This window comes from Sparus aurata, chromosome 23 (assembly GCF_900880675.1).
Source record: "Sparus aurata chromosome 23, fSpaAur1.1, whole genome shotgun sequence".
NCBI classification, from domain to species: Eukaryota; Metazoa; Chordata; class Actinopteri; order Spariformes; family Sparidae; genus Sparus; species Sparus aurata.
Window position 1 is genome coordinate 20,958,946 of NC_044209.1, and position 14,634 is coordinate 20,973,579.

The following is a 14,634-nucleotide window of genomic DNA, read 5'->3' on the forward strand; positions in this document are numbered from 1 at the left end:
TATTACGTCTTACATAAAAAATATTTTAACTTGTTCTGTTGATAGAAAACTGCAATTACAAAGTATCTAAGTAAACTTGTATTTCTTAACTTTTAATCGTAACCCCTCCTTTGCAGATAGTAGCGCCCGTAAAAATGTCCGGGACTGCTTTCTTGGTGTGGGTTACGTACTAATGATTGACGTTCGGACTGTCCAATCAGAAAATACTTCAAGCTTAGCAACAGCAAAGTTAGCCTCTCATCCAATCAACAAAGGGAGGTGTGGGCTCTATCACGCTCACGATTCTGCCATTTGATTGGTTGAAAATCTCGTCAGTTGTGGTGGACTTGTGGGCTATGTAGTTCGGTGCGCAAGCCTCCGCTAGCGCTACAACGGCGATTAAGACCACACGTCCCACAATTCACCAGGCGTTGCAAGCATCAGCATGCGCACGGCTAGAGGCGGAGCTGCTATATAAACACGAGCAGCCTCTTCTTGAGTAGCACACTGGACACTGTTGTGACGGCGGAACGTCGTCTCCGGGTGAACGACAGCTCTGACAGCATCGAAACAGTTAATGGTAGTTAGCGACAGTTGCTCTGACAAACCCTTGGAGGAGCAACAAGTGTGGACTGCTCAGAGGTTTACTTTTAATATACGAGAACTCTTTAACTCAAACTTTCTTTAGGGATAACGGCTCATTCTTGAATAAGAACATTTTTGTCGAAATTAAGTTTAGCGTCTTTTTTTTTTTTTTTTTTTTTTAAACGAACTTTTGAAGCTCCATTTTTGAAGAGCGCGAAAATGATCTGAAACGCGCCCGAAGAGGAGCCACTCAGAGCGGATCAGCAAGGATGACAGAGCCGGCGGAGCAGACCCATCACCTGAAAACTTCAGCCAGCCCATCAGGTGGGATCAGCGGAGAACCTATGGAGCATCTCACAGCCAGCAGCCGTGCCGGACCAGAGAACGGCGACAGGGGGCGGCAGAGAGACCAGAAACAGAGGCAGCGGGCGGAGAACTGCGAGGATATCAACACAGACAAGTTATGGCAAATGAAAGGCGGACAGAGGGGGGTGTGCCCTGCCTCGGCGGCCGGAAACGAGCTCCCAAAGTACCCGAACGCAGCTCAAGACGATGCGCACTCAGCTGGAGACGGTCATCACACCTCACACGGGAAGAACGGCGACGACAGACAGCTGGAGGAGACTTTAAACCAGGGGCAGGAGGAGAGCTCGCTCATCGACTCCGACACCGGCTTGGATGCGCGTCTGGGTAAGAAGAGGCACCGGCGCAGGACCTCCAGGAAGAGGCGCAACTGGAAGCCCTACTACAAACTTTCCTGGGAGGAGAGGAAAGCCCTGGAGGAGAAGGAGACAGCCAGGGCTTCCAGGGTGAGAGAGGAGATGTTCGCCAAAGGGCTCCCGGTGGCGCCCTATAACACCACCCAGTTCCTGATGGACGAGCACGACCGAGAGGAGCCCGACCTCAACACCGAGACCGGGGTCAGGCGACCCTCGGGGGTGGGCGGCCGCATGGAGGACACGGGCAGCGAGGAGGAGTTCTTCGACGAGGAGGACGACGAGGATGACGGCAGCGGCGGGGGCAGCGACGGCATCGGGAGACCCGGGAACGCGGGCGGGGAGTTTCTCCAGAGAGACTTTTCCGAAACCTACGAGATGTACCACGTCGAGAGTCTGCAGAATATGACCAAGCAGGAGCTGGTGCAGGAGTACCTGGAGCTGGAGAAGTGCATGTCCCGGCTGGAGGAGGAGAACAACCGGCTGAGGCGCGCCGTGGAGCCCGGGGGTCTGACCGTGGAGAGCTCACTGGTGCGGCTCGGGGAGCTGGAGAAGGAGCTGGAGAGACTGAGGGCTCAGAACACGGAGCTCCTTCTGCAGAACCAGCCGAGCAAGGACAGGGGCCAGGTCGCTACCAATTAAAGGACATTAAAACGCTCTCAAGAAGGTAAAAACACGGGACTACTGCATTTTTAAAAATAATTGTCATCAGTTTTCTGTAATCAGTTTTGTCATCTGGGCGATGAAGTCCTCGCATTGCAATGCAATACTTGACGTTTCTTTTCTATTTGGACTGTAAAGGGTGTCCTGTTAATTTTCCCTTTTTTTTTTTTAAAGAAAAAATGTAAATATTTCAAAATAAGATTCTTTTTCTAAAGAGAATGTATGACAAACACGAGAATATTTTGTTTCCCGGGTCAACTTCGACATATAATGTTCATTTTTTGTTTTCAATTTAAAAAAACAAACTCATCTGTTGTATTTCTCCCCCTTCAACAAACTAAATAACAAATCACAGCTGATCGGGCCAGCTTGCAGAGACTGTTTTGCAGAAGTCAGCTCCAGAGCGACCATTTTAACAGTTGTGTGTTAACATAAGTTCGAATAAAATTTTGAAATTCTGCTGTTGTAAAGCCTCCTCTTAAAAAAAAAAAGAAGAAGAAGAAGAAAACACGCACACACACACACAGGAAGCGGCTGATCTGAGCTGCAGCATGAAACTACTGTATGTGGCTTTTGATCAGTGTACAAATAATGACAAAGCTTTTGCTTGTGAAGCTCCTCAAATGGGCCAGACAGACGACATCAGCGGGCTCTGAATAGGAAGAATACACGGACTGGAGCCAGAGGAGCAGGAGAAGAAGGAGAAGAGGGGGGATGGGATTGTGATGGAGATGCTCTTTGTGAAGTTTAACCCGCTGTGAGTTACAGCTTATAAGACTTTTGGAAGAAGTGGTTAATAATTCCCCTTTTTGAGTGTTGAAAATGTAAAAAAAAAAAAAAAAGGAATCAGCTTATATTAAGGTAGAATGATCAAGTTTTAACAGTTTCTTCTAGTATTACAGCCATTGATATACACTAGTCAAATTCAGTGAGGGATGTTGGGATATTTTAGTTTTTAACTTGTTTATTCTGTGACATATCTGAATTTTTATGGTGTTTTATGAATATTTTTAGTCCCCAAGAATAATGTTCTGCTCAAAATCCCTCATTTTGAGCAGTAAAATAAATAAATAACAACAGGGCAGGTTGTGTCCGTGGTTACAGGGACACTATGTAGTTTTGTAGAGGAAATCCAAACTCAGAGAATTTTAATATTTGCAATATTAATGAGGGAATAACACAAACTCACACGCATTTATTTTTTCCATAAGTGAATAAAAAAGCTGTTCTCTGGTGAATGCACAGTCCAAGAACAACATTTGAAGCTAGAAAAGGTGGCAGGGTCCGCCACACATCGACAAAGTGGAAGAGTATGAAACTTTGTTGTCCTTTAAGGCCAGTTAGATTATTCGGTTTATTCAGTCATGAAAACAAATTGAGTTTGTTCACGCATAAAAAAAAAAGATCTTCTCTAAACTACAAACTGCTCCTTTAATATAAATTGGCCTGGAGAGACCATATTCATCTGCAGCCTCCAGAGGGCGCCATTCTCCTCCTATTATATATCACACATCATCCACCTCCTCAAGTGTGTGTCAAACATCTCCATAACAAACAAACACACACATACACACACACACGTGAGCATTTTCTTTAAACATAGTTCTGTTTATTTACATCATATAACCTTGCTTTAAAGCACACAGCCGTGAGGGGAAACTGTTTTCAGCCGGACAACCTTTTTTTTTTTTTTTTTTAAAGTCCAGTCTTTTTTCATATTAGTTATACTCAAAAAGCAATTCCAAATGTACACAATACAATATGTTACATATTAAGATAGTATGTACAAAAAAAAAGTTTTTATTTTAAAAATACAACGATGAGACACCAGGCGAGTCACATTTCAGACAACACACACGGTGACTTGTTGATGGAGGAGACCGAATGTTGCCCGACACGACCTGACGTGGTTGTTTCGGGAGGTTAGGGGGTTTGTTAGGTGTACCATTTTCACACACTGTGGGGTCACCAGGCGGAGAGAGATGAGCTCAGTTTGTTAAAGAGAAAAAGCAGCTGAGAGAGTTCTACGCCTCTTCCCTCTGAGCAGCGGCGGTAATGGCTCTTAATGCCTGTGTTAAAGGCAAAGAGAGTGCATAGACGTGTCCTTGGCTTGAAGTGTGCTTTCTTCCTCCTTTTTTTTTTTTTTTTACAGCCTCTCAGTTAGACCGCTCTTAGTTAATGTACACATCTTTGGGTCAGTGCCTTTTAGTTCCACCATCAACCACAGGAGAGGAAGGAGGGGACCCAGAAACAACAGAGGGAAACGGAAAGATAAGAGCCGACCATGGCACTGCAGAACAAAAACACATTCCAGAAATCAGGCACTTGTAGAAAAAATCTTGAGGTAAGACAAGACTGTAACTTATTTATTATTATTATCATTATTATTACTATTATTATTATTCTTCACCGGGTTATTTGGTCAGATGAAAACAACATGACTTTGGGAGAGTCGCGCCTCCTGTTTGTGTTATTCTGTGATGCCAGATTCCGAGAGATGAAAACAAAAGATTCACAACCGTGTTCGCTTCCTCTAATGTACCATTTTTCCCTTCAGTCAGTCGAGGGAGGACTTATCAGAGCCTGACCTTATGGAAAACGCCTCGTCATGTTAGCCCCCCCGAGGTGATTAAACGTGTTGACAGATGAATCCTCGGAGGGGGATGTGAGGGGGAAAACACACATCACCACCGAACAGAGGTGAGAGTGTAGCTGCTCGTGTTCGTTGCACATCAGTTTTAACAGTCTGTAAAAAAAAACAGACGGGCTTCTCCTCCTCCGATGAAAGATTTGGAAGATACTTTAACTGGAGCTCGATCTGTGGAGGCAACGCTCAGCGATCCCAAACACGAATGACAAAACAAATGAGGTCAACCATCTCAGTGTGGCGCTGAGCTGCCTGCAAACTGTCCAATAAAATGTAATAATTAACTCATTACACTTCTTCCCTCGCTACAGATAGCTTGTGGTCACCGCTGGAAGAGAAAAGACGACTAAAGGTTCACTGCACAGTGCTGAGAATCAGAGAGAAAAGGCCATTGATGAGGAAATAAGTAACAGGTTTTAGTCTTGTGTATCTCGTCTCCTTTGAACAGGTACACCGAAGAGGTGAAATCACAATAAAAGTACTTTTTTTTTTACTTTAATACAAAATATATATAATATATATATTGAATATAAAACAAAACAAAAAAAAAGAATATATTAAGGGAAACATTTCAAGTAACATCTTGAAAAAACAAAATGACCGTGCACTTTGTTGTGCACTTTTTGTAAACCATAAAAAAAGGAACTAAAAAAAGTAAAAACAAATATTTGATAACATAATATTTATATTTACAAGGTTAACTTAACAAGGCTTTGTACAAATGTTACAAAAATTGTTCAACACAAAAACACCTGCACACGCAGACATGGTCACGAATATCGTTGCGCAAACACACATAAACATTATTAACACGTAGAGAGAGACGACTGGAGTTTGTGTGTTTGTGGTGGCTTGTTTGGAGTATAAATGGGAGCGTTAACAGTGTCTGTGGTCTGAGGAGTGACAGATCTGGAAGACTGATGTGGAAAATCAGCTGAGATCCCCCTTGAAATTGAAACTGACCGATTTAGAGAAATTTGTCTAATTGTTAAACGTCGATAAGAAGCACCATTTTCTCGAGAACCGGAGGGAGGCTGCGTTTCGGCGTCCTCCTCTGGTCACTCGAAGGGATTCAACCCTTCAATTTAAGTCATGTGGAGGTGGAGAAGACGGGAGGGATGCTACTCGAATGAGTTTTCTTGGCGGTAAAATTGGTTGATGAGGTCAGTTTGTGTCTCTGTCCTGTTTCTATAAAAGCACACATATACGAAAAGAAAAAAACAAAAAAAAAAAGCTTTGGCAACACTGGAATGCCCCTCGCCATGCAAATGGAGCTTATCGAAAAAAGAAAAGAGTGGGCTGTTCACTGGTACACTGTGGTGCGCCTGGCAACCGACCGCGACCCTGTTCACGCTGCTGCCGGTCTACTGACCTGCAGGAAGTCAGCAGCCCAGCCTGGACCCCCTTCAGAAGCCTGGGAGTGCAGGGTGGGGGGGTGGGGGGGTCAGCTGGCAGTGCTCACAGGTACTGGTGGAACCTGGAGGTGGGAGCTTGACGTGTACCCGCTCCTTGCTCGAGTCCGTCTGCATCCCGAGGCAGCCCTGGTGATTTGACCTGGTTCTGAGCGACAGGAGACAGGGGGAACTCGCTGACAGTAATTGGGGGTCTCTTGTCGGACGTCTCAGTCGGGGAGGCCACCACGGTGTGTCTGCGCCAGGCTCGTCTCTTCCTGCGTGTCTCTGGTGACAGCGGTTTTCGAAGTCCTACGCTGCGCAGGTCGTCAGCGGAGCCCAACAGACGAGCGCGGACATGATCTGCTAGGGATCTGCCGCCCGGGCCGGTCGGGGTGAAGGAGGCGGCCTCGCTCGGTGGCAGGGCAGCCTTGGGTCGGGCCGGGCGCGGGCTCTCCTGGCTGCTGGCTGAGGAGGGGTTGGTTCTGGAAGTCTCCCTCCTCACCGACCCAGATCCAGCTCCGTCGTTCTGACCTGCAGCCGCAGACAGCTCCAACAGGTCCAGAGAGCGAGCCTTGGTCTTCTCCGACTTGAGCTTCTTCCTGGCCAGAGTGTCACACTGGATCAGCTTGTGGGAGTTGAATGAAGGCCGTGAATGCAGTTTGTGAGTGGTGGAGGAGGAGGAGAAGGAGGAGGAGGAGGGCGTGGTGGAGCGTGCGCCTCCTTCGCTCCTGTCCCCAGAGTCTGGTGTGTGCGTGAGGGCCGTGGGCGGGGCGAGAAGGTTAGTGGGCGAGAGAACGGGGGGTTTGTAGTGTGTGTAGAGGAAGCTGCGCGGGGCTGCCGACGGCGGGGAGCTCACGGGCGTCTTTGGGTGTTTGTCGGGTCTCTCCTGGGTGAGGGAGCGCGAGGCGAAGCCGCTCTCGTTGTCCGTCTCGCTCACCAGCTCGCTGTTCTCGTCGTCGGCGTCGTCCCCCCTCCCCTCTGACCCCAGGCTCCTCCCTAGCGTGGAGAGGGTGGAGTAACCTGAAACAATCGAGCGAGCATCCTCTGGAGCTCTCCACGGCGGCCCTTTCACCTCCGCCCGCACCTCCTCCTCCTGCAACAACATGCCTGCCTGCCTTCCTCCTGCCTCCTCTTCCTCTTTACAGCGACCGGGAATAACCGCCACCACCTCCTCTTCTACCTCCTCTTTCGCTACGCTCTCTACAACTTCCTCGTCTTCCTCTTCCTCCTCCTCTTCCTCCTCTTCCTCATCGTCGTCCTCCTCTCCCTCCGCTCGAGGAGCCGTGTCTCCCACAGGCGACTCCGCCTCCTCTTCCTCCTCTGCGCCTAGATGTCCGGCTTTGATTGGCTCGTGCTCCGAGTCGTCGTCGGTGCTGCTGCCCACGCGGCGGCCGTTGTGGCGCTTCCTGCGTTTGCGGCCCGTAACAGCTGACATGATGGACAGAGTCAGGAAGTCCTTGGCTGTGAGGTCTTTCTTTGACCCCCACGACCCCTGGAGAAGGAAAAAACACGACTGTGACACATTTTTCTGACAATATCCGAGTGTATGAAGAACCAGAGCGCCATGTGAGGAGGTGTTACCTTTGATTTAGCTGAGTCACTGTTGGTTGAGTCTGGGGAAAAGAGAATAAAAACATCAGCGGGTCACACACAATGAAGTTAACAAAAGGCCGGACAAGTCACGGTGGAGGACACAGAGGCAGTCGGTGTGATCATCACTCTTTTAAAGGACAAATACACAATAAAAGAAGAAAACTGCTTCTGCACCGCTCTAAACATTAACGTCACAGCTGGCGTTTTCCATCAAAATGAAAAACGTCTGCTAGGACATCAACGACTAAGAAGTGGCAGCAGTTTTGTGTCCTGAAAGACTAATAATTGCAAGACAAATTCCTCCACTAAATTTTCAGGAACTTGTCTTCCTCTGTGCCCTCCGACTGTGACGAACACCAGGACAACAACAATGATTTACACACCGGAGCATGAGGAGGAGAAACAATGATCAGGGGGGGGAAGCAGGGTTTGGGTGTTTGGAGGAAGATTTGCATTAGGAAACCCACGGCACACACCGATGACATCACCGAAAAAAACCACTGATGGCATCAATCAGCGAAAGAAAGAAGCGTTGGGAGGCGTAAAGTCGAGAGAATGAAAAGAAACACATTCCCTCACAAACACAAGTTATGATGACGCAGGACCCGTTTTTGATTGTCTTTGGAGGAACTTGGGGGGCATGGACGGTCTAGACGGGACAGTAGATCTTGTTTATTTTGTGGCTCTGAGGTGGGACAAACTTTCACCACCTTCATCTTTGGTCTTTACATACAACACGCACCGCCATTAAAGCTCCAGTAGAAGCTCTTAGTTGTACCAAAACGCAGCTTAACTCAAGTCATTCCCTCAAGTTGTTGAGCCACTTCCGCTCGTGAAGGTGCGGCAACATTTCAGAGTAAAAATCTCAACAAGTTCACCAATCAGATTCTGGTATGCTGGAGCCTTAAAAGAAGTGTTAAGATAACTACTAGTCCTGACAGATTTAGTTAATCATTTTATTTTTAGATCTAGCTAATCAAACCAAATTATTTTATTCATGCTCCAAGGTGAGAATTCTCTGCTTTTGAACGCTGTTTTCAGCTCTGCGTTTGTACACTATTCTTAAGCAACTGCTTGAAGATATTTCCCACCTGTTCACTGTTCAACCCTGGATGATTATCGGGGGTGATATTTAGCATTTCCCAATTATCAGTATTAGCGATTCCTCTGTCAGATTGCCAATAAGATAAAGTCATTTTAAAATGTGCTACTTTGGCTCTGATGCAACATCCTCTCGCTCGATGTCTTACTGGAAATTCCCAGGTGATATCAAAACTGAGGAGAAACAATGAACGTTTGAGCCGCTACTGAGCCTCACACAAATTAATCAGATGAACAGAAGCATCTCTTTAATGAAATAGGGGCTTCGTCGGGGGAATGGCGCCAACTAGAGTCCCTTTGGAGCTGAGAGTGGTGTTAGGGGGCCTGATGTTTGGACTACACTGACTGAAAGTGCCCGGAGGATGAGTGCTCGAAACAAGACAGGCCACAAAGTGGGGGTAGTTGACTCTCAGTGACAGATACAGCAGCTGTAACAGGCAGAGAGCGACCAGTCATCCATTAATTCATTAGTGGGACTGCGGCGATGACACTGAAGTGACACGTTCTTAGAGAGACCGCCGTTTGACACTGAGAGGGACACTTTCAGGAGGGTAATGGAGACCATGGAGACACAAAACCACCACCAACACACTCTCTCACTCACCCACACGCAATTTATTTCACTTTCACAACATGATGCACTGACTCGGTTGCACACACACACACACGCACACATATTGCCAGGGGAGTTCCCATCCTACCGCAGTGGCTGCTCCACAGGCTCAGCTAAGAGAAGGAAATGCAGAAACGTACAGAGAAAGTGAAAGATGAGCAACGTGGAGGGAAAAAAGAGGTCAGCAGAGAAGAGGAGAGTAGTGTAGGCACGCTATCAAACACAGAAAACACTCCAAGTGCTATCGGAAGTCATTTCTTATGCTGCGTTCCAGTTCTGTGGGAAAGTAGGGAATTCTGGCTTTAAACTGGGACGAACTTACAAGCGAGAGATCTGACGTGACGTGTTTTTCAAACCTCTTCATGAGTCATTTAGCTTTTTTTTAGATATGTTGAACTGAAAGCATCTCGAGTTATTCACTCTAAGGCTGGAACACAGACTGTATTGTGACGCACTAAAGGGGAATTTCCTACTCCCGGCTTTAAACGGAAAGCAGCATTGCATTTCTTTGAACTGTATTGGTCGGCTCGCTCAGATTCAGCTAGCAATGATTGGCTGAGAGCTGAAAGCAGGTGGCTCACCTGAGGCCTCTCCGAGCAGACCGGTCCTGCCGATGTTGGACAGCAGGTGGTCTATGTTGGGGGCGGGCTGAACGTCCTCCGTGTCCACCGGCGTCTGGAAGGATCAGACAGAAGAGCAACGTTCAATGACACAACGAAAGGCTGTGATTTACTGTGACTTTAGAAACCTTCAGAGAACTGAAGCATCGTGAATTTACTGTTATTTCTACAAATGAAGAGGATCCGTTGTTGCACATTGATGAAACATTAGATGTCTAAAGTGTGCCGGGAAACTGATGACTTGAATGTTTTTATAGCCCCTACAGAGAGCTTTTATCTGCGCTCGCAATCAAAAAGATCAAAGTCACTACGATAACGCGTCACCTTGAAACGGCAGAGTGATTCACTGGTTCTATAAAACGGCATAAGCACTCCAAAAGAAAACACATCAAACATTCAATACATCTTTCTACTTCAATTGTAAATAGCTGAATCCCAGCCAGCGATAATTACTCTGAATTCGTCTCATTCGGCTCAGCCTTCAGGTTGTATTCTTCCTCAAACATGTGAAAATGTCAGAATTGCAGATCTTTCAAGAAGAGTATTTGTTGTTTGTCAGGGGCAAACAAAACAAAACGAGGCTGCACTAAAATATATACATTTATAAAAATGAATGGCTGCTATCAGCGCTGAGCAGTGCAGCTTCACAGTTTTGTAGTTTAATTTAAGAGAAACATTTTTAAGCTGCTAATGTTTGACAAAAGGTGAAGCGATCGATCCCCCCCATTGTAGTTTTTTTTAGGAAGATAGTATATTACATTTATATTACATTTATAGAGTATATCAAATGCAACTATAAAAAAGGAAAGAATCTCTGTCTGAAAACGCTGCAGGGTGCCCTCTTGGAAGCCCCTACGGTAGATAAAACCTGATAAAGTGCCCTCTGGTGCCCTTCTAGTGGAGGACAGGTGACCAAGTGTGTTCTCACTATAAATGTATCACAGCTTTCAGCGTGTTAGTGCCCCACTGTATTCAGCTTTTTATTTTTCCCCCGCTACTCTTCTGAGTGTGCTGCTGTTGGTCTGTCTGTTATTCACACATCTCAAGAACCGTTCATCTGATCTATTTCACACTGGGCAGGTTTGTTGCTGAGAACCCCGGGAGGTGCAGTGTCTATTAACACACGCCGCCCATAAAAAAGAGATTGAACTGATCTCATTCGGTCACCCTGTATAAATAAAAGTTAAATAAATAAATGAATAACTTGTAGTGATGTGTTTTTTATTGTCTCTGTGGTGCAATAAGGTCTAAATACATCTTTATTGTCTAGAAGATGGTAAACAAACAAACCTTCTCATCCTTGTCTGCCTCTTCGGTGAAAAACCAGATGCCCTGCGAGAATGACAAAGAAATATTTAGCATCAAAAGGATTATTAGTAAGTCGTGTGTGTGTGTGTGTGTGTGTGTGTGTGTGGGTGTGTGTCATCTCTCACATGTTGGATGAGCGTCTCTACGATCTTGTAGCGGTCCGGCATGTGTGTGACCATATCTTTCATGTTGTCCTCAGACGTCCGGACCAGAGTCGGCCCGAACACCAGAGCCAGGTTACGAGGCTCCATCTGCACAGGGGACAGAAAAGGCTGTTGATACCAAAGATATTACATGTGATGTAATGATTACATTTTTAACTACAACCACGACTGCACACACCTTGTTTTTATCCGAGTTGTCGGCTACAGTCTTCAGGTGGCTGACTAGGAACTTCAGAGTGTGGTAATAATGATCTGGGAGGTCTCGGATCTACGAAACAAGAGGAATGACAATACTGAGAAAACCTGTTGAACCAGTCTGACTCTTGGTGCACACACACACACACACACACGCGCACACACACACACACACACACACACACACACACACACACACACACACACACACACACACACACACACACACAGAGGTATTATTTAATTAAGGCAAACACACCAGTTTCTTCATGGTTTTTAGTCTTTCTGATGCATTTTCCATCCGGTTGGCGTCGATGAAGTCGTTGTACTTGTCTGTAAAGATATCAGAGATATCAGATTATGCTGCGTAACAGTTGTGAGGTGACGTCGTTTGATATGAATTAATGGCATGTGTGAAAAGGCTTGTCGCGACATGTCTTGACTCACCGTTGGTGAAGAGCGGCTCTGGGAGTTTCCTGAAGAAGGATTTGAGTAAACTGCTGACGACGTTGAGGTCCTGCCACTTCTGTTGACAGCAGAGGACAGAGAGAGCAGTCAGCGGTCACAGTTTATTATCTAAGGCGACCGCAGGTCCTTAATCAGTCCTTAAATTGAATTTGAATTTGTGAGGTTATAATTTTGGCACAACATTTTATCTAATTTCATTTATTTATCTTTTAATTTCTGTTTGTCAAAATGAGTCAAGGTCCACATTTCTGACATCAAAAATCTTCAAATCTTCAAATCTACTACTCTTAATAATAATAATTATAATAATAATAATAATACTTCTTTCTTTTTACTTTTGTCGGCCAAAAGTAGATGAACCCAATTCTGTCTAATTACTATATCCATGCATAAACTCTACCTCTGGATGGCACCACATACTGCATACAGTACACTATTTACGTCTACTTTCCTGCAGTGCTTGAAATAAGGTTGACAAATATTTTATATACCAGACTCCCTTGGCAAATCGAGTGATTTTAAAAGTTGGTGAGTGAGGAGAGTCTTATCAAACTTGCAGAACCCCTAATGCAAAACTCAAAATCAATACAGCCTTCTTGTAAATTCATCATTAAATGCAATACATTAAATTGGTTCTTTCCAGCCCTACTGCTTCAGTGTCTGAAGTGCATCCTACCTGTAACCATTTAGCGGCTGTTTGAACGCTGTTTGAACTGATTTCAACATTTTGTAAGCTGTTGATTCAGGAGAAACATTAACATCTTTGTGAGACACTGTCCACAACAAATTCTTAACTATTTGTACTTTATTGTTAATTCAGCAGATGTTGTACATGGAGATATTTCTTTCTTTGTCAAAGAAAAACATTGTTTATGTTTGTCTTAGTGATGTATGTTATGAGATGTGATAACATATGGTCACTTGAGACCCATGCTGTCGACTCATAAAATAAAAACATGTTAATACCAGTTCTGAACAGGTCCTAAGTGTCTGACATCTGAAGAAACTCTTATTTTACCTTCCTCATCGAATGATGTGTGATTTTGTTGAGTAAAGCTGATAGACACCTGTCAGTTCAGTGGTTTATTCCCCATCAGTCCGGATATATACCGTGTACAGGTGTATTTGTATCTTCTCACCTCCTCTGCAGGGTTGATGTCGACGCCCTTGTTGAGCTGATCCTGAAGCATCGACACCATGGCGTTGTTCCCGGGGACTCTGTAGATCCCGGTGTACTCCAGACCCATGTCCTCCACCAGGCCGCAGCAGATCTCCACGATCAGCGGGATGAACTGAGAAGGACGCAAACAGAGTTACATCACCAGTAAAAAATTTGGTTTCATTGGATTTGAGTCGGACAGAGAATATCGAGGCTAACCTTGTTATTCACACCCGGCTGACAGTCCTCCAACCTCACGCCGAAAGCTTTCGGGCCGGCCTTCTTTGTCTTCTTCATGATGTTGATTCCCCACGGAGACTTCGGAGGGCCGCTTTCATCTAAAGACAGATTGAAGAGAGACTTAGACTTGTCACAGAGCTTAAGTATTAGCTTCACGGTTCACTCTTCCCTTGTATTAAAAGCTCTTGTCATAAAATGCAGTAAAAAGGCATTACACTACAGGTGAATAAGGTAAAAAGTTTTAACTCACAGGCTCCCTGTGTTATTCTTTCTGAATGTTTTATATTCATGTTTGTAATTGCCGCTGTATTACTTATTTTTACTTGTGAATGTGCAGTGCTACGTAACTCTGTTTATAAAAGAGCTAAGTAAATAAAGTTAATATTATTAATTTGCATAGATTTCTAGAACAGAAATCAGAATTTAAATTTAAATCGAAATGTTGATTGTGGATGTTTTCTTTCAACCAGTCTGAAAGAAGACACATTTATGGAAGCAAATAAGCCCATTATCGAAATTGGATAAAAATGTGCTATTTCCTCTTTGAAAAGCGACATATTCTACACTGAAACTAACACATGACTGAAAAACAAAACATTCTTAGTATCTATTTTGCCTGTAGCGTCTGACCTCAAATATTCTCACATCTGCTGACCTGAAATAACACACTCAAAAGGATATTTTATCCCAGAGATTTGAATTAAAATAGATATTGACATCTACTTTAAATAGTCTGGTCAAAGCATGAATATTGCACTAAAAAGGAAGAAGGTACAAAAACCTTTATGAGCCAGGTGGGAAAATATGAATATACAACATGTTAGCACTTCAAAAAAAGTGTGGTACCTAGTGATCTCTACCCAGTGTACCCAGTGTGCATTTTCTGTCCCTGACACTGACCTTTGCCATCTGGTTTGGGTGAGCGTGGCGCCCCTGCAGCGTTTTCCGTCTTGGCGAGGAGGAAGGGAGGCTTCATGCGGGGAAGCCTGGGAGAGGAGTCGGGCTTGCTGCCTGTTGGACTGCAGGGGGAGACAGAGAGATGGGTTGAATCCTGGCTGTCAGCTGAGAGTCAGCTTCATGATTTTCGGCTGCAGTCTATCATCAGGTGACTCACCTCTGTTTTCTGTAATCATTCAGCTTCTTATTGATGAGGGCCTGTCTGGAGAAGCCGAGCTCCTGCAACAGACAA

The 14,634-nt window shown here is 45.2% G+C and overlaps 2 protein-coding genes across 9 annotated transcripts in view; one reads left to right on the plus strand and one right to left on the minus strand.

Moving 5' to 3' along the window:
* Nucleotides 1-459: 459 nt before the first annotated feature.
* hexim1 (HEXIM P-TEFb complex subunit 1) lies at nucleotides 460-2,401 on the plus strand. The gene has a single exon (XM_030407595.1). The coding sequence runs from the start codon at nucleotides 834-836 to the stop codon at nucleotides 1,920-1,922; it is 1,089 nt and encodes a 362-aa protein (XP_030263455.1). The 5' UTR covers nucleotides 460-833; the 3' UTR covers nucleotides 1,923-2,401.
* A 1,129-nt stretch (nucleotides 2,402-3,530) lies between these two features.
* Nucleotides 3,531-14,634, minus strand: part of arhgap23a (Rho GTPase activating protein 23a) — a 73,748-nt gene continuing 62,644 nt past the window's right edge. For 7 of the 8 annotated variants that reach the window (XM_030407556.1, XM_030407554.1, XM_030407552.1 and 4 more), the window contains 12 exons: nucleotides 14,560-14,621; nucleotides 14,346-14,464; nucleotides 13,425-13,543; nucleotides 13,186-13,338; nucleotides 12,026-12,104; nucleotides 11,838-11,911; nucleotides 11,562-11,651; nucleotides 11,345-11,470; nucleotides 11,202-11,243; nucleotides 9,873-9,966; nucleotides 7,566-7,597; nucleotides 6,049-7,476 (listed from right to left, as the gene is read on the minus strand). In XM_030407556.1, coding sequence (XP_030263416.1) covers nucleotides 6,049-7,476; nucleotides 7,566-7,597; nucleotides 9,873-9,966; nucleotides 11,202-11,243; nucleotides 11,345-11,470; nucleotides 11,562-11,651; nucleotides 11,838-11,911; nucleotides 12,026-12,104; nucleotides 13,186-13,338; nucleotides 13,425-13,543; nucleotides 14,346-14,464; nucleotides 14,560-14,621 — 2,418 coding nt within the window. Of the gene's footprint in view, nucleotides 7,477-7,565; nucleotides 7,598-9,872; nucleotides 9,967-11,201; nucleotides 11,244-11,344; nucleotides 11,471-11,561; nucleotides 11,652-11,837; nucleotides 11,912-12,025; nucleotides 12,105-13,185; nucleotides 13,339-13,424; nucleotides 13,544-14,345; nucleotides 14,465-14,559; nucleotides 14,622-14,634 lie in introns of all 8 variants that reach the window. The other variant, XM_030407550.1, reaches the window with a different exon arrangement.